The sequence below is a fragment of the Clarias gariepinus genome, chromosome 11 (genome assembly GCF_024256425.1).
Source record: "Clarias gariepinus isolate MV-2021 ecotype Netherlands chromosome 11, CGAR_prim_01v2, whole genome shotgun sequence".
NCBI lineage: Eukaryota > Metazoa > Chordata > Actinopteri > Siluriformes > Clariidae > Clarias > Clarias gariepinus.
The window spans coordinates 8,714,727-8,738,757 of NC_071110.1; the positions used below are offsets into that span (position 1 = coordinate 8,714,727).

A 24,031-nucleotide genomic window follows, 5' to 3' on the forward strand; every position below is an offset into this window, starting at 1 on the left:
TATTAAGCTCCTTTACAGTTTGAAAAGAAAACTGCCATCCTAAATCATGCTACAGTTATCTCATCGTCTCATCTCACCACCTATACAGCTTTATCCTGTGTTCAGGGTCACAGGTGGACTGAAGTCTATCCCAGGAGACTTGAGCAGATTTAGTGCATGAGACAGAGTACCCCTTGGATGGGGTGCCAATCCATGACAGGGCACACACATACGCACACTCACACATTCATGAACAGAATACGCGCAATTTGGGAATGCCAATTAGCCTAATCTGTATGTCTTTGGACTGTGGGAGGAATCCAGAGTATCCAGAGGGAATCAACCAGACACTGGGAGTACTTATAGTACTTATAGCAGCTTATAGTACTTAGTTACAGTTTTATTAGTGGATTTTCTTGTATTTTTTACTCCGCTACTCCCAACAAAAACCATCTGTACTTTTTACTTCACTACATTTCGCTATGTTGTTCACAGTGGTGTGAATCATTTGAAGTAATAATATTACCACCTGCTGACTGTTATATGTAATAGTTTAATTTGCCTTCTTTCCATGAAATGCTTAATCATGTTTGAAATTAGAGGTGGTTGAACGAAACAGCACATCTATACTGTAATCAGCAAGCAGTGCGAGAGAGAGAGAGAGAGAGAGAGAGAGAGAGAGAGAGAGAGAATATTTCACTATACAGTAAGTATGGCTACTATGGAGGTAATACAAGCTCATTACTTTTAACGTATGTAAATTTAAGGTAGGTACTTTTGAACTTGTAAAGGGAGGACATCTGCTTGTACCTGAGTAGAATTTTAACTAGGCCAGCTCTACTTTTACTCAAGTAGGATTTGTGTACTTTTCTCACCTATGCTTGTTATTCCCATAAGATGCTAAGGATTGTCTGCCACTCTTACAGTACAGCACAACTCACTCACAATGGGGTATAACAGTAAAAAAAAAAAAAATCACCAATCTTAAACATGACTATACCAATCAGGTTACGTTGTTAGCTCTTAAAAACGATAGAGCAAGAACTCCTTTTTTTATACTATACTGTACAATATTCAACGTCATTGGAAGTAACACCTCTAATTTGGAAGTAGTGGAGACTGAAAACATTGGATATAAACTCCAATAATGCAATGCAGCTCTACATCACAGATTTGCTGTATTATATAGATATTTTTTTTTTTACACATTATTAATCCCCTAGCATACATTGTACTAGTATACCCGTCTCTTGCCGGAAACCACGCATAACATAGCATAGATCTGGTTCAGCTTATTCGTGGGGTACAAGATGAAAAGCTCGAGATTGTCAATGGCGGTATTAGCATAAACGTTAAAGATTTGGAAACTGATCTGTGTATTAACCGAGTGTACAGACGAAGAGGTGAGACAGATGGACAGACTAATGGACAAAGTGCTGCTGTATCACTTTCTCTAAACCATACCGGAGGTAGTCAAATAGAATTGTGGACAGGAAATCCAGATATGCATAACACTGAGAGAATATTAAGGCAAAAACTTCTGGTCGTAAACGAAATATTTTCAGATATTTTTTTCAAGATGTGTGCAAGTTCCCAAGGATAGAGTCTTATTTTTAAATATTATAACAACTTTCAGGTTTTTGTGTTTGTTATTCCATGGAGCACTTTGTAAAGTTTTGTTTGTGAAGCTTTTTTTTTTTTTTTAAGGACAGAAAATGTTCATGTAAAATTTATTTAAGTAGTCATTTTATAACTCTCTATCGTAAAGCTATTGCTTTTAAGTATTCCAGCTCTTTCTTGCCATTTATTAAATTTCCTTTTTATAAACAGAATTAAAGAGTTGATGATGTTCAGTACTTTCTTACTGTAGATATATAATTAACCTCAGGTTATCACAACACAACATCACACAGCCCCTTTTTTGATTATTTGTTCTATAACAATGCTCCTACCCTCATCATGTTTTATTTCTTACTTGATGGATTAATAAAAGATGGATTTCTCTGCTTTTCCATCACACAGTCTGTTTTCCCTGAGACCACCCACACATCATTAATATTCATACGCATCCTCAATGACTGTTAACATTTTATTAGTTGACACACACACACACACACACACTCACACACACACACACACATACACACACACAAACATTTCTGAGATAAATGGAAAATGTAAGAATGTAAAGAGGCAAAATATTACAACTATAAGGGTGGCACAACCTTTCACTAGGCTATATTTATGCTAAAGCTTATTAACAGTAGCCGCCTTTGCACACAAACACAAATGAATCAAACGAATAGGTTAATAAAACATACATGCTTTTTCACAGTAAAAGACGAATCATTTCTTCTAATATAAAATTACAGTTCCCTAAAACTTTTCAGCTGTGCACAAGTACTGTAGGAGGAAGTGAAAGTGCGGTTATCGGATACACATTATTTTAAATTACAGTGCACATTTCAGAGCGTTAATCTGACCAACTGCAGAAATTATTTCCATATTTCAGTACAGCCAAATGGATCTCTGCTAAAACTGCTACCTCAGTGCATAAGTTACAATAAAATAGAGCAGGTTTAACGGTTTTCTATGAAACAAAACTCTTTTTTGTTCCCACATTTTCCCCCTCATCATACAATAAATACATTTTGGGGAGAGCCAAGTTCTTCCCTCACTCGCTCACTCATTCATTGTCTACTGTATATCCCTTTATCTTGTATACAGGGTTGGGGTGGTGGGGGGGGGGATTTGCACCTATCCCAGGAGACTTGGTGTACAAGGCAGGGTACACCCTGGACAGGGGGCCAATCCATTGCATCCTGTGCTTCAGCTGAGACGATTAAAAAACAGCCAATGTATCTTTTTAAACTTCTGCTTTTACCTCAAAGGAGGGCAGATAGCGCATGCTTCCAAGAGCATTATAGCACCTGCATAGCAGTACATGGTGCAATTTTGCACTTGAAAAACACATGCTATCTGCCCTCTTCTGCATACATAAGGCTTATCACATTCCAGTATGTCATTTCTCCAGTTTTGCAGTGCTTATTTAGTTATTAATGTTTTTTTAATACAGTATCATATGACTTCAAGTACAGTTATTGTACTATTATATATTATAATTAAATTCCTCTTATTATAATTATTAGTGTCAGTTGGAACATGAGGATTGCTCTTTTCTAGCCAGGAGATACAACTAAAAACAAAAGTTTACATACGCTTAGGTTGAAATCATTAAAACTGATTTTGTAACCACTCCACAGATTTTCTATTAACAAAGTGTTGTTTTGGCATGTGGGGTTGGACATCTAGTTTATCCATGACTCAAGTAATAAATTCAATTTCATTTATATAGCACTTTTAACAATGGCCATTGTCTTAAAGCAGCTTCACAAAATTAAAAGAAGATTATGAAAATGTGTTAGAGGAAGTAATAATGTGTATAGATCATAGTTATCTGATTGTCACTGATGAGCAAATCAAGAAACCTTGAGAGAAACCAGACTCAACAGGGAACTCATCCTCATTTGGATGATAACAGATAGCTGGGATAAATCATTATACCACAACTCAAGCAGGTTAAATGTTAACATGCACTCAGTTGACCCTACCTTTAACAGCTTTCAACAGCTTGGAAAATTCCTGAAAATGACGTAATGACATTAGTAGATTATAATATTTGATTCATTTGGAAGGATGCCTGTACATTTATTTTAAGGCCTCAGTTTCTTCTTGTTCAACACCATGGACAGTTAAAAGAAATTAGCTAAGACAAAAACTAAACTAGTCTGGCACATCATAGGAAACACTTTCCAAATGACTGAAGGTTCCATGTTAATCTGCACAAACAATACTACATGAGTATAAAAACCCATGGGACCACAGAATCATCATATCACTCAGGAAGTTGTGTACAGTACGTTCGTACAAAACTGGAACAACAGCAAAGAACAAAAAAAAACTAGAAGAAACAGGTACAAAAATATCTACTGTACAAAAATGACATTTTGTGGCTTTGCAGCCTAAAATAAATATATAGAAACTTAGACATTCGGGTAAAGCTAATCACTCTCTCAGTGGCACACAAAGTTTTGCAGCTCTAGACTTTGCAATATTTGCCCATTCCTCTTTGCAGTGAACATTCGTGGACTGCAGTCTTCAAGTCATTCTACAGATTTTCAATGGGGTGTAAGTATAGACTCTAATTAGGCCTGTGTTTCCACAGTAAAATGAGATGTAACCTGAAAGGCTGTTCAGCAATGAAGAAGCCCCTACTCCAAAATTGCTATAAAAAGCCAGACTACGATTTTCAGCTGCACATAAAGACTACGATTTTACTTATTCGAAAAAAATCCTCTGGTCAGATAAAACAAGAATTTAACTATTTGGCCACAATGACCATCATTGTCTGGAGGAAAAAAATAAAAGCCTGGCAAATTGAAGCAACATTACTAAAATATTGAAGCAACATCGCAGGACATCAGCCATGAAGTTAATTAGTCTTCCAAATGGACAATGACCCCAAGCATTTTTTCCAAATTGTGGCAAATGGCTTAAGGATAATAAAGTTGAGGTATTGGAGTGCACTGACACTCAACCCAATAGCAATATATCATCATTTATATTTATAATTATACCATTTGACCTTAACCACAGCAGATGAAGGTTAATGACTAGGCTCACTGGCCCACCAGTGGCAGCTCAGCGGTGCTGGGGCTTAAACTCTCAACCCTCCAATCAGAGTTGCATTGCCTTAAACTATGTCATATCTTTTAATTATGTTGCTGCACTACCTAACAGGCAAAAAAATCCAAATATAATTATAAAGAATATATCACTTTTAAATGACTCATTAGCTGCATTTACATGTAGCCTAATAGTCTGTTAATAATCTGACTCATAGCTCAATCAAACTAAATCCCATTAATGAATATGTCTAAATCTGGGGCAACAAGTTGGAAAATCTGTTCAATGATCCGTGAAATCAATGACTAACGGTCATGTAGATATTTGATACAATAACTGTCACAAGTGGAATTATTGCATATTTCCTGCACATGAACAATTACTTCGTGACCAGTGCTGGAGGGCACAAACACTGTTCCTTTGAGGTTCATCTGGCAGAATTTTACAGACTTAAAATCATCTGCAGGGTTGGACAATGATAAAGTGGTTATGGCTGTAAGAAAGTGATCAAAAGATTGAATGTTTGAATTCAGAGAGCAGTTGAGCCCTTGAGTAAGTCCCTTAATATTCAAATCCTTGCGTTGTGTCCTCTCTTGAGTGTTTGCCAACGGAATATTAAATTAAGATTAGCTGAAGCATTTTGCACTTTTTAAGAAAAAGTTCTAAATGTGCCCAATAGAGAAAGTAATTATTTAACTGCAATACTGATATACATTGCCTGGCAAAAAAAAAAAAAAAAAAAAAAAAACACCCCAAGATTTCATTAGCTACCTTCATCTTTGATTAAAATGGTTTTTCATACCCCCAGAACCACACCTTCCCAATTTAAATCCTGGAACATGCATATGCCAAGAGGGGAAGAAAAAAGCCAATAATTGTGATAATTTGATTATTCAGTTCATTCAGGTAGTCAACTAAGTTTATTTTATTTCCACATAATGTTGCCTAGACAGGGGACTATGCATGATGGATACATCACTTAATGCGCTTTCCTTCTTACGATGACTCACCCATTGCTCTGGAATAGGGTAAAATTTTAAATCATCCCACCTCATGATCCTTTTCCATTGCACCAAAGTCCAATCGAGCAAATTTAAGTGCTTTTTTTTGTGTGATTAGTCTTACTAACTGCCACTGCTGTTTAATCACAATCCTGTTGGTCCTCATCACATTGTGAATGTAAAAATGCTTTTTTATTTTATGATTAAACTTGAAATTATTTTAAATTGAAAATTTTTATCATGCATATTTAAGTGTTTAATTTTTTTTTCTGACCACATTTACTTGGCCTTACAAAATTTAAGGTTTGACACAGGTTTTTAATAATGTTTTAAGGTGTACAGGTTTTAATAATGTGTTAGACAGCTCTTAACAAAATTCTAGTAATTTGAAATTCCCTATTTTTCTACTTGTTTTCAGTAATTGATGTAGGTCAATAATTTGACCCTTTTTTGTTTAATTCTTTTATGGGGGGGGGTATATTTTAGTGCAGTGTATATTCAGTACTGTACAAACATCGTAAGCCACTCTTTATTTGTTCGTGTCAAATTAGCTTTAAATTAGTTTAATAAAAAAAAAATAGGAACAAATGTTTCACTGCAACAGGCTGCAAAGTATCTAAAGCTGCTATTTATTTATTTATTTATTTATTTATTTAGGTAAGAACCTCAGGAGCAACTGCATTTCCCCACTCATCTGTTCCAACAACTCGGCATTAAGCATCATCCTGATCATCTGTCAGCATCTGCACTTGTTTCTCACTGGTTCACGCCTAAAACTAGATTGTTTTTATTTTTTATGTTTGAATGGTTCATAGATCACTGTATGGCTTACAAATGTATATGAATTTGTTTGAAATTTTAATTATATTTACTGTATATCCATAAAACATGCTTTCACCCCTAATAATCTTTAATAATGATACTGCACATTTTTTAAAAAGGAGATTTAATCTAGATCCACATTAACTTGTATACTAGGTTCTTCCTCTGTAAAACCCTTGGAAAAAATTATATTAAAAAAAAATAATTCAGGTAATAAATTGCAGTTACTGACTACACAGTAGCCCTTCTGTTGCTATGTTACACCTTCTATTAATGGCAAAAGGACCACCATAAGCCCACCACTTCCAGTAACATTAGACACTATTTTGGATCATTCTGAACAATTAAACGCCCCTAACATGGCAGTACTGTATGTGTGTGTTTTTAGGACAAATGTAGCAGGTACAGAAGTGTTTCTGTTTTTTTTTTAAATACCTTAATATAAATGAAGATAACTACATTAGTAAAAAGATAATTAATATCATTTATACCATAAATAATATGTGCTAGTCTTAAGTATAATGTAAATTATATGTAAAAATGTAATGCAAAAAATATTCAACACTAGGATTTATGCTAGCTAACCAAATGCTGACCAAAATTCATTTATTTATTTATTTGGCAATTGGCCTCTGTACTTTATCACATTGCATTTGAAATGAAACACTTAAGACACGAGCCAAGACTTTCAAGGGGATTGACAAAATTGTGCCATTTACATTTTAGGAGTTACAGCAATTTTCATACATGCACCCCATTTGATGCTTAAAAATTATGCAATAAATGGCTGACAAGCAGTTACATTGCAAGTTGTGTAACACTCCCTCATTACTCCCTGACTAATTAAGCGGATAAAAGGCCTTAAAGTCATTCTAAGTGTTACACTTGGATTTTATAGCTGTTCACTGGAACCCTCCAAATACTGTAGGTGTCTATACAAGTAAAGGAGGCCATCATTAGGCTAAAAAAAATGCATAAACATTGGAAGTAGTAAATACAGACAGGACTAATCTTAAAAATAAGGAATTAACTGTGAGAGCTTAGCAACAGCAAACAGCCTGAAAGACAACTAAAGTGGATGACTACTGAATTCTGTCCATGGTAAAGAAGAACCATTTGACAACACCTAGCCAAGTTAAGAACACTCTTGGGTCGGTACAGTAGGTGTGCTATTGCTAAAGTCTACAGTAAACTCAAAAGACAGCTCTGGGAAATAAATACAGACACTTCACAACAAGGTGAACAAATAGTGCAAACCACTATGCAAGGCCATATACTGTAGGCATGCCAGAAAACTTTTATAGATTCTTTGGACTGATAAAACCAAAGTTAACTTGTATCATAATGATGGGAAGAAAAAAGGAAAAGAAAGGTGAAAGAAAGGAACAGCTCACAATCATCTGTCAGACGTGGTAGAGGCAGTATTATGGATTAAGCATGTGTGGTTGGTGATCACTTGACTGCTGATGAAAGTAGCAGGGTGAATTTGGGGTGTACAGGGCTATACACTTCAGAATTCAGCCAAATGCTCTAAAACTGATAGGATGCTGCTTCCTATTTCAGATGGATAATAAACCAAAACATACAGTGAAAGCTACCAAAGACTGGCTCAAGGTAAATTAATTGAATATTCTTCACTGGCCATATCAGTCACCTGCTCTCAACCCAACAGAGCATGCTTTTTATTTAATGTAGGCAATACTAAAGACAGAAAGCAATGCATCTTCTGGGAGGAATCTCAGCCTTTGGTCATGGATTCAAGACTTCAGGCAAACATTGATTGTAAATGATTTTCATCCAAATATGAAAGGCAATTCCTTATGTTCCTTATATCATACACAGAGAAACTGTGTATCCTGCTTTTTTGCTCTCTTTGTTAAATCTCTGTGAAATCTACTTTGTAGGGGTTTTTTTTTTTTTCATTTCAGTAATCTCAAGCACATGTTTACAGCCCATTTGGTATCAGGTGGCCTTTCAGATAAGCAAACTCACACTTTCTCTTATCACCTAGAGCTGTAAATAGTACAGATTAACGTCACACACATCCACGCACAAACATCCAGTTCCTTTTGTCTATCCTCTCTCTCTTCAATAAAAATGCTAGCAATGTTAATTATTTTTGGGGGGTTTTCACAATCACATTTTATTCACATTTTGCTGAGCCTTAACGATAACATAATTTAAGACTATTTCTTCACGTCTTTTACTTTATGTGACTTGCTTCAGGTCTTTCTAGTGATACGCACACATTTCCATCGCAGCATTTGCAAATCCATGGCCTACTTGTGTTAATTTAATACATAAAAATCACTTTTCCTCTCTATTGTGTATGTGGAGCTAATCTCGCTATACAGGGAGATGAGTAAGATTAAAATGGAGGTGGTGACTAAGATTAATGATTAACCATGAAATTGGGTGTTTATTGTCTTAGGTATGACACTAAACTAAAACTATACATGACAAAAATCCTTGCATGCCCCTAAGTGGCTATTGCTTTTAGAAAATCACAATAATGTCCAGTGTTTTTTTAATAACTTAATAGTATTAATAGTTTTTGTTACTATTAACTAGGGCTATAATGGTCGAGACCACCACGGTGAAGTCCAAGACCTGTAAAAAATCGAAATAAAAAACACATACCATCAAAACGAAACCAAGATTGTACTTGATCTAGGCACCATCATTTATACATTGCACTAGTGAATACGATATATGTTTTAAAAGTATGAATCACTTATTGTCAAACTTTTTGCAGGTGTAATGGAATCACCACTGCTCTCCAGTCCATGAAACACCATGGATCAGCCTACATACTGTACTGTACATGGCCACCAATATTAACTCCCAGGGTACAACGCAAACTGCAATGGCTGCTGAAGACTACAACATATCCAGCCATCATGTACTGTTTTACGTTAACATTCATCATCATTTTGACAAATGCAATTACATTGTTTCTTGTTTTTTTCTTGAATTTTTTAAGATTGTGTTGGGTTTTTTTATTCAGATCTTTCAATGTGCTTCACTTTGTCAGAAAAGTTCTTTTTAATTGTTCACAAAATGAACAGTTAGTGCACTCCTTCGATTCAATGACATTTCATGAATAGCTGTTAAAAAGATTATATGGATGTACCTGAAAGCACATGGCAACCTTGGTGCTAGTTAAATTGTGTATATAAAAAAAAGGGCTTTTGCAGGAATCATGCTTAAATGTGTGTGTTTTTTTTTTTATACTGAATATGCCAAAAAAAAAGTGAAAGAAAAGAAAAAAAGGGTTCTTACAGTATACTTTCATTAAAAGTTTGGTTTCCAATGCCTGGCTGAGAGCTGGGTTCTTGACTCGACAGAGCAGGGGTCGGCCGTCGTCTGAACGATGCGGTCTGATACTGCGGGCAAAGAGAAAGATCATAGTTGATAACACTGTCTTCCATTCTTTCACCATTTGGTTTCCAAATTCCTCTTGATCACAGCTTTATTTACTGATCTGTGCCAAAGGGAAAACATTTCTGTGTATCTCTGACCTGATTCATAAGTGTTATATTCCTCAAAGGTGCAGTTATAAAAGTGAACTGCTAAACACTTTCACAGCATGATGCAAGCTGCTGAAACTGTTGCTGTGTTAATCCTATCGAAATAGAAATACAAAAAATATATTGTTTATTGTAATTTAAGTTGATTTCATTTAAGCTAAATAGTAACAATACAAATACTAACAAATGCATTGTACCTGTCATTAATTATATGGGTAGATCGATGCTATTAAGACTAGATCAGTGAGTATCATTCGTCAGATGAAACCACTGCCACTACGGAACTAATGAACTAATGATACACATCTGGTAATCAATACTAATCAGTGTATTTTAACTTCTGTATCTGTGTGTGTATGGTAGATAGCCACATTAGAAGTAAGACTTCTATATTGAACTTTTATTGACCTCATGGATTTCTAACCTGCTGTTAATGAGAGAGGTCACAAACTACTGCTAAAGGAAAAAGAAAAAAGCGCACACTGATGGAGTCTCTCATTTAAAAACACATTACGCTCAGAGTCAGCCATTTCTGCTGCAAATCTTGTCTGTAGAGTTGGAGGAGATTTTATTCTGTTTTCCAGACATACACTGATCAGCTCTAACATTCAAACCAACTGCTTAATATTCTTTGGACTCAGGGCCTCTAAAGTAGTGGCATGGTATTTGGCACCAAGACATTAGCAACAGATACTTTACATTTTGTAAGTTGGGCCTTGACGAGTCAAACACATACAACAGATGTTTAATCACACTGAGATCTGGGAACTTTGGAGGCTGGGTTGACATCTTGAACCATTGCATATTTTTTGCAGTGTAGGAGGTCACTTTACACAGTGCATTCTGGTGACATCGTTTTTTTCCCCCCTACACTTACACCTGGCAATCTGATGTAAAAGAAATCAAGATGTTTCAAACCAGGCCACTTTCTTCTATTGCTCCATGGTCCAGTTCTAATGCCCAATGTACTGTAGGTACTTTTAAAGCTGACCGAGATCTGCATGGGCAGTCTGACCAGCAAGTTGTGATGCACTGTGTGTTCTGACACTTTTCTACCAAAGCCAGGATTAACTTTTTCAGCAATTAGGACTGGATAAGACGGCTAACCTTCACTCCCCACGCATATCAATGAGCATTGCCTTGTCACTGGTTCACCCTTGTCAGGTGCCATTGTAAACAATATAATCAATGCTATTTACTTCACGTCTCATTGGTTTAATGTTAAGGATGGTTATGTATTTGCCAGTGGAAGATATAAAACAATATTCAAAATCTCAGCCTTTCGTGATTGACACCTTAAACTTTTGCACATTTTTTTTTTTTAGTGTAGGAAGTCACACTATCCTGCTGTAAGGAGCCACTGCCTTTTTTAGCCCTTTGTCCACATGCAGACTCCACATGCAGTTTTAGGTCAATGGAAACAGACCTTTTTTTGGAACTCTTTTAAGGTTAAAAAGATTTAGAAACTCTGTTTTCAGTGGTGACATGTGGCCAAAAAATGTGATACATTCATGTGGATTTCATGTGCATACTGTACCTCGCACCAATGCATGTAGTCATATTTTATTTACTGTAATCTATGAACAAACAAAAATGTATTATGTGGCTGAATGCTGTAAGGGATTCCAAAATTTATGAATTATATGGAAAAAAAAAATCTGGTACTTCTGTGAATATTAATAATATTCTTTGTATTAAAATTCAATAATTAATTCATTCATTCATTTAAGTTAGTGTAGAGCTCAACCGCAGTGTACTGTAGGTTATTTGACCTTAGACTGCATGTACTGTACATTAAACTAAACTGAGGGTTCTCACCAACCCTCACACAAAAACCAATGCAGCACGGATTGCTGACAAAAGTAAATCCTGGCCATGATAGAAAGGCAGCAGAACATCCAATGCACCACAGTCTGCAGCACAAAGGACTCAGCAGGCAAAGAGCCCAAGGCTGCCAACCCAGGCTCCAAACTCCACAGATCCCATAGGATGCCCTAGACAATCAGTCCCAATCCACAAAGGGCACCCCACAACCCACAGCACCCAAACGATGTCCTGGAGCCGACACCCCTGGAGGCCCTGCAAACCCCACCCCGCGGAGCCAGTGCTGCCCCAGTGGCAAAAAGGGAATCCAAAACATAAGCAGGTTTAATGTTTGGGCTGATATGTGTATAATATACTATATAAAAATAATACTCAGATTACATACATTAGCTGACCATTTAAAGCTGGTACAGTATATAGAGATTTTATATACAACAGGTTGGTTGTTTTGGCTGAGCGCTGCCTTTAATCGACTTTTAATTCTTGTACGAAAAATTTAATTGTCCAAATATGTCCTAGCTGAGTGACCTTATTTTGGTATAACACTGTTTTCTAAACTTTGCACTGCGACAAACTTTGCATTTGAAATGATCATTTCTAGGAGCCTATCGTGTCCAAACACTTGACTGGAGATGATTTTGACTTTTTACATGGCTGTTTTTCAAAGCTACAAACTCTCTCAGCAGGTCAAGAATCACTTCAGTTAGTAGAAAAAAAAAATGTGAAGGGGCCTTGGTAGTGTAAAAGTATCCCTAGCAATTATTATCTCCATATTTGTAAACTGTAAAGAAGGTTGTTGGTGTTTTTTTTTTTTTTTTCGGTCGAGTTAAAGCAAGAGGGTGAAAGAGTGCAATATTGAATAAAAGGCTTGCTATTAAATTTTTAATATTACAGAATCATTCTCGTTTAGACGTCACACTCACACAGATTTAGAAATCTGCAGGAGCAAATCGGTTTAGTGGTTTAGTTTTATTATTTAAATATTAGTATTTAGTTTTATTGACAAGCACAGGGAAAATGTATATTTTAACATTGTTTCATTGGATGATTGGCAGTCCATGAGTTATGATATACAGTATAACATAACACCACAAGGACATTCATTTTATTTTATTATGTATCGCTCTGCTGCAGGTCTTCTAATAAATGTTAACCCATAATCAGGGGGACGACTTAGTGTGTGGGACAAGGGACACAACCTACGTAGTGCACTAGCTTTCTATTTAACGCTATTTGGGTTTCAAACCTGGAACACTTAATTACAGTAGCCAAAATGATTCCAAAATGAAATAACTAGAAAAATAAAAAAAAATAAAGATGTACAGGACTATCAAACAGTTTATTTACTGTATCAGGTTTATTTACCTCACCTTTTGGCTACATAGTACCAGTAAATAAGAACACTTTTTTTGTTTTGCCAATCATGGAAAGATATGTGTTGGTGGAAGAAAAAAAACTTGTTAAATAAACAAACCAATCATAATCTGTTAATAATAAATAATGTTGGCAGAACTGATGTATAAAAGCAACATTATACTCAGGTTGTGCTGTTATACTGAATATCAGTATGACTGTGATGCACAGCCCTTGTGCTTATGACCGCATCACAGCCGTGCTGATATTCAGTATAACAGCATGGCGTCAGGTGTGATATTGCTTAAGTATGCAATGGTGTTCTTACTTGTGTGTGTTCCCTCTGCAATATCGCTATGGTGCGTTAATAAATGTTCTCCAAATAGCTTATTCATAATCACTGTAAAATATAGTCCAGGAAACTAACCAATACTTGGACAAAGTTGAATATCAAGGATTTGTTTTCTTTTTTTTTCTTTGCAAACACTTTCTTCTGACTGTATTAACGAAAGGACCTTGAATGTTTAAAAAAAAAAAAAAAAAAGAGAGGTCCAATCCTGGTAAGACCATTAAGTGCTTCCCTGACAGTTTTATACATCTACTGGTTTCTGACTCTACATTTAATGGCTTTACATCTAATAAATGTAAATGCACACGTGTTAAAAAAAGGATAAAAGGCATCATTAAAATTCCACAGACTACCATGTTAAATGCAGTTCGTTAAACTGGATGAAAGTGGGGACAAGTGTTTAATTACACATCTCTCTCTCGTTCTATGGCCAAGTCAACACATACATTTACTTACCAAATAAATGCCACTTAAGCACGGACTGAATTGGGTTACAGTTACTATTTATATGTACACATTAAGGCCATGAAAATAAGTAAAAATGAAAATAAATGATTTGGAGTACACTATTGAATATTGTATTGTGAAACTAAACATAAAAGAGGTGTGCTGCACTGGAGGGATTTCTTAGGATTTAGTCCTAAGTTTAAAGAAGGAGAACAAGACATCACGTACGTAACTTTACTGTAAGTGTCCAGGAGTTTATCTTCAGAGCCGGCCGTCGTGTAAGATGTTGTATCTGTCAACATCTCTCCGTCTGGGAATTGGAAGTTTAATTAGTTAGGACACAATTCCACTTAGCATCAGGTTTTATATTAAAAAGATTAAAGTAATTTAACATGTTTTCTTATATTGAATGTACAGTTTATTGTTGTTCTTACTGAACAGGCCAACAAGAGATCTCTGTGCACATACAGTATATACAAAAAAAAAAGACAGGGTGCATTTTTGCTTCCCTAATGTAAAAGCGACTGGGTATGTAAAAAGTATACCTGAATAAACAACATTAGTTATCTTTATGGTCCAGTTACTGTACATCCTGTACATTGAAAATGTTCTACAGCTGAAGCGCCTATAAATAGAGATAAAAAAAAAAAATGATAATACAAAGGTGTTTACCCAGAATCATGACTTCGGCACTTTAAAAAAATGTTGGGGGAGGTAAAATATCAAAGTGTTTATTTATTTATTTATTTATTTATTTATTTATTTTAATTAAGATCTATATGAATTGTGCTTTCAAAAATGTGATTGAAGCCACAGTGCTAACTATTAATTCCCCCTGCCTTATTATTTTTATTATTACTCACTCACCGTCTATACCACTTTATCCTGTATATGGGATCACGGGGGAACCTACAGCCTATTTCAGGAGACGTAGGGCATGAGATGGGGTACACCCTGGACAGGGTTCCAGGCCATGACAGGGCACACACATTTTAATTTGGGGGGGGGGGGCAATTAGCATAAGCTGCATGTTTTTGGACTGTGGAAGAAAACTGGAGTACCCGGAGGAAACCCCTTAAGCACGGAGAGACCATGCAAACTCCATGGACACAGAATCGAACCTGGAATGTGGAAGTGCAAGGTGAAAGTGCTAGTAGTAAGATCATTTTCAATTTGCTCTTCTGTTGTTCTACTGTATCTCACTATTGGAAACAATGTTGTGAAAGGAATAAGCCATTTTACTGGGTTGCTGTTATAATTGTGCTGTTCTGGAATCTCTATTAAATAATTAATTTATTATTACTTATTTAATTTAATAATGAGTTCCTTATGTCTTACATTATACCAGCTATACTGTATACTGTATATACCCTGATCCCTCCCAAGCCTCTCCTATTTCTCTGATGTTATTCAAATAAAACACGCATGTTGTCATGTTTCCAAGAAACCATAATCTGCAAACACTATGGTCAGAACTGGTGACCAATCAATTTGTTTAGGCAGTCAGTATTGCTGTGGTATTGAAATGGTATGCAAACTGATTTGTTAAGATGCTTTATGTCTAATTTGTCCCGACGATTTGTTTATTTGTTAGTTTGGAACCATGATGAAATTCTTATCCAGCATGATGCAAGAGTCACTAATGATTTTAGAATGCATAACTGCTTAGTTAGAAAATTAAGGACAATATTTGAACAATTACATTTATAAAGCATTCAAGCAATTATAGAATATAATAATAATAATAATAATAATAATAATAATAATACAAATCTAAAAATATCTACTGTACTAATTTACATAACAATGTCTAATTTCCAGTTATTAGTCCTTATCATAACAGCAAAGGAAACAAAAAAGTTTCTATAACATTCAAACATTAAAAACATTAAATCTCATAAAAACGTTAAATCTTAAATCCACAGACCCAAAATCAAAAGTATAGATAAAGTGTCATGAGAAGAAGCTCAGCTAATAAAAACTAATAACTTCTGTTTCTTCGCGCCACTCCTTAGAGCATCTAAAGGCCAGTTGTACCTAAAGACACAATCTTTTCCTCTCTTGCACCTGTTATTAAACAAACTGACTTTCTCTATGTGCATCTGAGGAGTCTTTATTAACTTTTTTTTTTTTGAATGGTCATACCTTTAAACAAAATGATATCAGCAGCCGGTTTGGCATCGGGAGCGATGCAGGTCACAGTGTACTCGTTCCCCTCTACCCACGGCTCCTCTGAGTCCTGCGTGATTCTGGGCTTCGATGGAGGAACTGAAACACAAAGTCGATATTAGAGACCTAATGAAGAAACTGTTATATACAGTAGCATCTACTGAGTGTTTTGTGGGCCAGAAAAAAGGAAATGTTTTAGTTACTACATTACGGCAATGCAATGACGACTCCTCGCCTGATATCATTGCCTGACCTCACTACTGTAGCTGAAAGAGCACAAATCCCTACAGCCATGCTCCAAAATCTAGTGGAGGCCTTCCCAGAAGAGTGGAGCTTATTATAACAGCAAAGAAGAAATATGTCTAGCATAGAATGTTCAACAAGTATTAACTTTTGCTCATATAGACTATATATAAACTGACATACAGTACCAATTGTTGTTCAATCTTGCATAGTCTACAGTATGTTCCTTCAAAGCCCATGAAGTGTACACAGTCAGTTCAATAAACACAATGGCAAAGTCACAATCCGCTCTCCTAAATATATGTAAGTCCTTGCTAGCTAATTGTGATTTCCTCTTACAGTGAACGTCATGCTTTGATCAAAGTGTTTGATAGCTACAGTATGTGACATTGTCAGACAAACATAGCCTTAATTAATTCAGTTTGTAACCAGATACTGGCTGTCAAAAGAAGCATCCGTGAAGCTCCTGCACTGGAGTCAGAATAAAATCTGGCAATGTGATTTTCTCCCTTTTCATATTTGGGGTTAGGCACAGTGTCAAATACTCAAATTGCAGGAGAACTCCTGGATGAGATAGATCCACAAGAGAAGCATATTTCAGCTCGAAAATGGATGCAGTTTTCCCCATATCTATTGTATAATTGCTGTAATCCAACATTATAGTACCCATATCTGGTGGAATAATTGAAACCAACATAATGTAAAACTTGAAATGTCATTACAATTTACACAATATAATTTTCACAAAAGGTGCAAATTGCATCATCCAACAACAGGCAGATGTTTTTCTTTCTCAACCTGTTATTTAACATGATACAGTGTTATACCGCTAAATACATTAAAATAAAATCAACTGAAATATTGTCATTATGCAAAGCTTACAAATACAGTACATTGAAACACTTCATATCCCAGACTACTGTACATTTTTATTATAAAAAGTCACAATTAAAAGACAATTACAGACTAAACTGATACTCCAAACAATCTATTATATTACAGAGGATCAAAATGGGAGTGAAAATCTAATACAAGATTACTCAACTTAATGTTAAAATCATCAAAGTCTGAAAAGCAAAAACTGCATGCTCACATGTGTCTTTACTGTGATGTTTCTTGAGTTTCTAAATATGTTTAGCAATTTCTAGCTATAAATGTAATATAGCTTATCATATCCTCAATTCTCTTATTTTGATCATAGATAATAATAATAATAATAATAATAATAATAATAATATAAACAAAACACAGTGCAACTCAATATACTGTATCCTGGTTAGTTACAGTAGCTCCTTAGTTAGTTAGCGAACATATAAATGTAATTTCATGACTAATGTTACAGTGTAAATAAATACAGTAATATATAGAATCTTCCAATCTGTCAAGTCATTTTTGCCAGGATTGTGACAGGAGATTCAATTCAATTCAATTTTATTTGTATAGCGCTTTTAGCAATTTTCATTGCCGCAAAGCAGCTTTACATAGTCAAAAGAATTATTTAGGTTTGTATGAAATGTGAATTTGTATGAATCAAAATGGTCAGTTTGTCCCTGGTGAGCAAGCCGAGGGCGACAGTGGCAAGGAAAAACTCCCTGAGATGGTAAGAGGAAGAAACCTTGAGAGGAACCAGACTCAACAGGGAACCCATCCTCATTTGGGTGAAACAAAAAGCAGTAAATGATCTGCATTTATACAGTGTGTAGGGTGGGAGGCAGTTCAGCTATAATAGCTGATGTTAATTGATGTTAATATGGAGTCCAGGTAGTTATTGAAGACCCAGGTAGACTTGTAAGAAGTTCCAGTCATGAACTATCGAACTGTCAAGTCCCCAGAGAAACAGTTGCCAACACCAGTCAAGGCCAGAACCATCTTCTAGGTAGAGAGAATCATTCCCAGACACCAGACGCATCCCAGAGAGACACACGGGGCATCCATGTGACGAGATCTTCAGCCAGAAGCGGGGCACCAGGATGGGTCAGACAGGTCCGGAGGGCAGAGGGAGTCTGGATCACTGGCAGCTCAGGAACGACATGTGTAGCTCGACAGAGAGAGAGAGAAAGAGTGAAAGGGGGGGACAGGAGGAGAGAGGAAAAAGAAAGAGGGGGGGAAAGAGAAGAAGAGGAGAGATGGCAGTTAGTTATGGTCACAGTCACACAATGTATAATGTGAATGTATATTAACTGTAGCGTGCAAGCAGAGACTCCGGCAGGACTAACTATGACAGCATAACTAAAAGGGAGAGCCAGAAGGAAACACAAACATGAGGGCTTCCTGACATGTAAAGCAAACAATCCCCTCACCGTCAGCAAACCTGAGTGATCAATGAGAGTGAGGAAGACAGCATCCAAACATACCAGTTCACCATAATACTCTACGTCCATGAGTCCCCCAGATCTGCTCCTTTACCTATGGCAAATCTATTTATAAAAATGCTCGGCTAAATAAATAGGTTTTTAGCCTGGACTTAAACACTGAGACTGTGTCTGAGTCCCGAACACTATTTGGAAGACTATTCCATAACTTTGGGGCTTTGTAAGAAAAAGCTCTGCCCCCAGCTGTATTTTTCATAATACGCGGTACTGACAAGCAGCCTGCATCCTTTGATCGAAGTAGGCGTGGCGGATCGTAAGACACTAGCAGTTCGCTCAGGTACTGCGGCGCGAGACCATTTAATGCTTTATATGTCAAGAGTAGTATTTTAAAATCAATGCGAAATTTCACAGGGAGCCAATGGAGTGAAGATAAGATAGGGGTGATGTGCTCATATCTTCTGGTTCTGGTGAGGACTCTCGCTGCTGCATTCTGGACTAGCTGAAGCTTATTTATGCATCTAGCTGAACAACCAGACAGTAAGGCATTACAATAGTCCAACCTAGAGGTGATAAAAGCATGAACTAGTTTTTCTGCGTCGTTTAGCGACAATAAATTTCTTATTCTGGCAATATTTCTGAGGTGAAAGAATGCTATCCTGGTAATATTATCTACATGTGCTTCAAATGAAAGGCTGGAATCAATAATCACACCAAGGTCTTTCACTGTTGCATTTGATGGAACAGAAAGGCCATCTAAAGTTACGGTATGATCTAAAATTTTACTCCTAGCTGTATGCGGTCCTATGACTAGAACTTCTGTCTTATCCGGATTTAGCAGAAGGAAGTTAGTTAGCATCCAATTTCTTATGTCCTGCACACATTGCTCAATTTTAGTAAGCTGTTTTTTCTCATCAGGTTTTGCTGAGACATATAACTGTGTATCATCAGCATAACAATGAAAACTAATACCATGCTTACGGATTATGTTGCCCAGAGGAAGCATGTAAAGGGAAAAAAGCAGTGGACCTAAAACTGAACCCTGCGGAACGCCAAACTCCACTAGAGAACATGCAGAATAATCACCATTTAAGTCTACATACTGATAACGATGGGTCAGATAGGATCTGAGCCAGGAGAGGGCTGTACCCTTAATTCCCACTACATTTTCTAATCTGTGAAGAAGAATAGCGTGATCAACAGTGTCAAAAGCTGCACTGAGGTCAAGTAATACAAGCATAGTTACACAACCCTGATCAGAGGCCAATAGAATGTCATTTACTACTTTAACGAGCGCTGTCTCTGTACTGTGATGAGGCCTAAATCCTGACTGATACAGTTCATGTATGCCATTCCTATGTATATATGAGCATAGCTGCTCCGCTACTATCTTTTCCAGGATCTTAGAGATAAAGGGGAGGTTTGATATTGGTCTGTAACTGGACAGCTGACAGGGGTCGAGGTCAGGTTTCTTAATTATTGGTTTGATAACTGCTAATTTAAAAGATTTTGGAACATATCCAATGCTGAGTGAAGAATTAATTATTCTCAACAGGGGTTCTATTATTGCTGGTACTATCTGTTTAAGAAAATGTGTCGGTACAGGATCTAATATACAGGTTGATGAATTTGAAGAAGAGATGAGTGAAATTAGTTCATTCTCTTCAAGGGGAGTAAAGTATTCTAGGTTCTGGTCTGACATGGCTAGATTAACATCTGCATCAATTACATTGTTCGGTTTCAAAACCTCAATTTTATGCCTAATATTTACAATTTTATTATTAAAAAAGTTCATGAAGTCCTCACTATTGCATGATGTTGTTGTGGAGATTTCTGCAGTGGTCTTATTTCTGGTTAATTTGGCTACAGCATTAAATAAGAATCTAGGATTATTTTTATTTTCTTCTATAAGAGTGGAGAGATATGTTGATCTAGCTACACTAAGAGCTTTTCTATAGTTCAGGATGCTCTCCTTCCATGCTATTTGAAATACTAGTAATTTAGTTTGACGCCATTTACGTTCTAATTTCCGAGCGGTCTGTTTTAAAGTGCGCGTGTGATCGTTATACCAGGGAGCAAGTTTTTTATCTCTAATAATTTTTCTTTTGGCTGGAGCTACATTATCTAGGGTATAGCGAAATGTCGACTCTAAATATTCAGTCGCCTGATCGAGTTCTGTGGGGTCAGACGGTGATCTAATCGAAGTTGGGAACTCTGGGAGATTACTGATAAAACTCTGTTTGGTAGTTGATGTGAATGTACGTTTCATACGGTAGCGCGGCGCTGTGTGTACATTATTATTGTGACACACTTGCAATGAGACAAGATAGTGATCTGAGATAACTTCAGATAGTGGTATTGTGAATAAATTTCTTATACTTAATCCAAATAATATTATTAAATCTAAAGTGTGACCTGCTTTATGAGTGGGTCCTATTACACACTGATTTACTCCTACCGAGTCCAGTATAGACATAAATGCAGTTCTCAGAGGGTCTTCTGGGTTTTCAAAATGAATATTAAAATCTCCAGCAATTAACACTTTGTCTACAGAAACGACTAGGTTTGAGAGGAAATCTGCAAATTCACTAAGAAATTCCGAGTACGGCCCTGGAGGTCTGTAAATGACAATTAGCGGGATCGACTGAGCTGACTTAATATAGTTAAATACACTTATGTTACTATAAAGAATTTCAAATGAATTAAATTTGTGTCCGTGTTTTTGTACAATAGTCAAATTATCATTGTGAATAACTGCGACGCCTCCTCCTCTACCAGTTAACCGAGGCTGGTGTATGTAGCCGTATCCAGGAGGACTAGCTTCATTTAGAGCTACATACTCGTCCTGTTTAATCCAGGTTTCTGTTAAACAGAGTATATCAAACTCCTGATCTGTGATCATTTCATTAACTATAACTGCTTTAGATGCGAGAGATCTAATATTTAACAGTCCTAGCTTCAGATCAGAGGTGCCGGCTGCGCATTCAGTCTGATCCAAGTTTGTGGTCTTTATGCTAATTAAATTACTAAAACAGACTTTCTGAGTCTTTCTAAATTTGTTTTTAGCTCGGGGAACAGACACAGTCTCAATAGAGTGAACCCTGAGTGACGACTCTATGCAGCTAGCAGACGGTTGGTTTAGCGTAAGGGATCTAATGTTGAGAAGTCCAAACTTTAGAGGTAGACTTCGATTACTTATTTGGGCTTTTTCTGGTTTAATGGTTACCAGATTGTTTCGGCTGGATTTAACGAATTTATTCTTTTTTCTCACTAATCGGGGAATAGACACAGTTTCTATAGTACAAGCTATGTGTGTGCGTCTATTAGTATGGTGAGTTTTATTGTGGCTGGTATCTAAAGAATCTGAGGTATGACTTACCGCAAGTCAAATGGTTCGTAATGTCCTGGAGATGTTGTCAGAGAGGACCGCTGCTCCAGCTCTGCTAGGGTGCAGGCCATCTGTGCGGTAGAGCCTAGGACGCTCCCAGAAAACATTCCAGTTATCAACAAAGGGTAATCTCTGTTGTTGACACCAAGATTGTAACCATTCATTGAAGGCAAATAATCTACTGAACCTCTCGATTCCTCTCTGAAATGTCGGAAGTGGTCCAGATACGACGATCTTTGTCGTGGGTGATGTGCTGCGGACCTTCTCAACCAGGCTCCTGAAGTCCTTCTTTAGGATCTCCGTCTGCCTCAGCCTGATGTCGTTGGTGCCAGCATGGAGAACCACAGCTCGAATGTTCTTCCTCAGGGCCGCAGGCACCTGTGCAGCAACATCAAGAACACGTGCACCAGGTAAACAGCGCGTGTACGCCTTACCTTTAGCTGTGGTAGCACGCACGTGCCGGACAATGGAGTCTCCGATGACCAGCGCGTCGTGTGCCGTCTCACGGAGAGGAGCGAAGCGGTTTCGGGTTGAGATCTCGAAGACGGGTGGTGGCGGAGGAGGAGAGGTCCTCGCCCGGGGCTTGGCGCGCGTCTTCCGCTGCTGAAGTTTCCAGGCCTCGTGGTATCCCGGCGCCGGGGTGAAGGAAAGCTGGGCAGGCTGCGTTCTCGGTGCGTTGGACCTGGGCAGAGAAGCACGCGGAGTAGAGGTTGTCGGAGAATTCTCATGCCGAGAATTTACCTGAGACAGGTGAGCGTCGGTCCGCGACGATTCCAGCGTGGCTTTCCGCTGCTGTAGCCGGGCCAGCTTCACCTGTAGGTCGCGGATCAGCTTCTCCACGGCCTCCATCTCCAAGTCCACCGAGTGCAGCTCCAATGTCTCCTCACCTGCACACAGGGGCAGAGACCCAACCGACATGGTGTCTAAAAATAGAAATAACCGGTGCGAAAGAGCGTAAACAAACTTGTGATAGCCGGGCTAACGGGCTAGCGATGCTAATGAAAAGCCGGCTAGAAGCGGTGTGCTGCAAAACAATTAAAACTTATACGATATAAACTTATACGAAAACGATATAACACGCGTTTCGAGTGAATATATTATAAGGTAGTATGAAATACTTATCTGTTATATGTTTACTCTTCGTAAGGGGACGAAAAAGTAGAAAAATTGGTCAGTCTGGCGGAGCTCGGGAAAAAGCAGAGTGTCCTTCCACAAGGTGTCCAACATCCACCAGCTTCGTGACGTGATCAAGGAGGAGTGGAAGATCTGAGTGGAGTGGAGGAGTGGAGATGACCTGCACCCAAGGCTCATCCATTCCTGTGGGGACAAAAAATCAAGCCATCTGTTCCAATCCCACAGAAAAGTCAGTGTCCATGTTAATCACTGCTGGCCATGAGAAAAAAAGTCCACGAACACCCAGTGCACTGCAGCCAACCGCACATGGAGAACAGCATGCAAAGAACTCATTCTGGCCTCCAAACTCCCTTTATCCAATTCTGATCTTGTACTCATGGGATGCACTGGACAAACAAGTCTGATCATGGAGGTTCCATCCCACAACCCACAACAACAAAGTGATCTGCTCCCAACATCACCAGACACTACAGCGCACCCACAATGGCCCAGTGTTTATACCTCAAAATCCCTTTATTGCACTCAACCAATAAAAGTGTCAATTCCATGTATATGTGAATGAGCTGCTTCTGAGCCATGGCCCACCAGAGAACAGCAGAGCTGAGAAACAAGCTAGGTGGAGGATCTTTCTATATAAGGGCACAACAGGGGAAAAAAATGAATTGGCTTGTTTAAGCCAAAATTGAAAAAGAACAACCACAAAAACAATACTGCTTATCTTATTCAGGGAAGACCAGGAGCCTATCCCAGTGGAGTTGAGTACCTGGAGGAAACTCACCAAGCATGGGAAAAAAAAA

General features: G+C 37.5%; 1 protein-coding gene across 1 annotated transcript in view; it reads right to left on the bottom strand.

Moving 5' to 3' along the window:
• nphs1 (NPHS1 adhesion molecule, nephrin) overlaps positions 1–24,031 on the bottom strand; it is a 143,949-nt gene that overhangs the window by 77,326 nt on the left and 42,592 nt on the right. The window contains exons 4-6 of the mRNA XM_053507759.1: positions 16,137–16,259; positions 14,220–14,301; positions 9,771–9,874 (exon numbers count right to left, since the gene is read on the bottom strand). Coding sequence (XP_053363734.1) covers positions 9,771–9,874; positions 14,220–14,301; positions 16,137–16,259 — 309 coding nt within the window. The remainder of the gene's footprint in view (positions 1–9,770; positions 9,875–14,219; positions 14,302–16,136; positions 16,260–24,031) is intronic.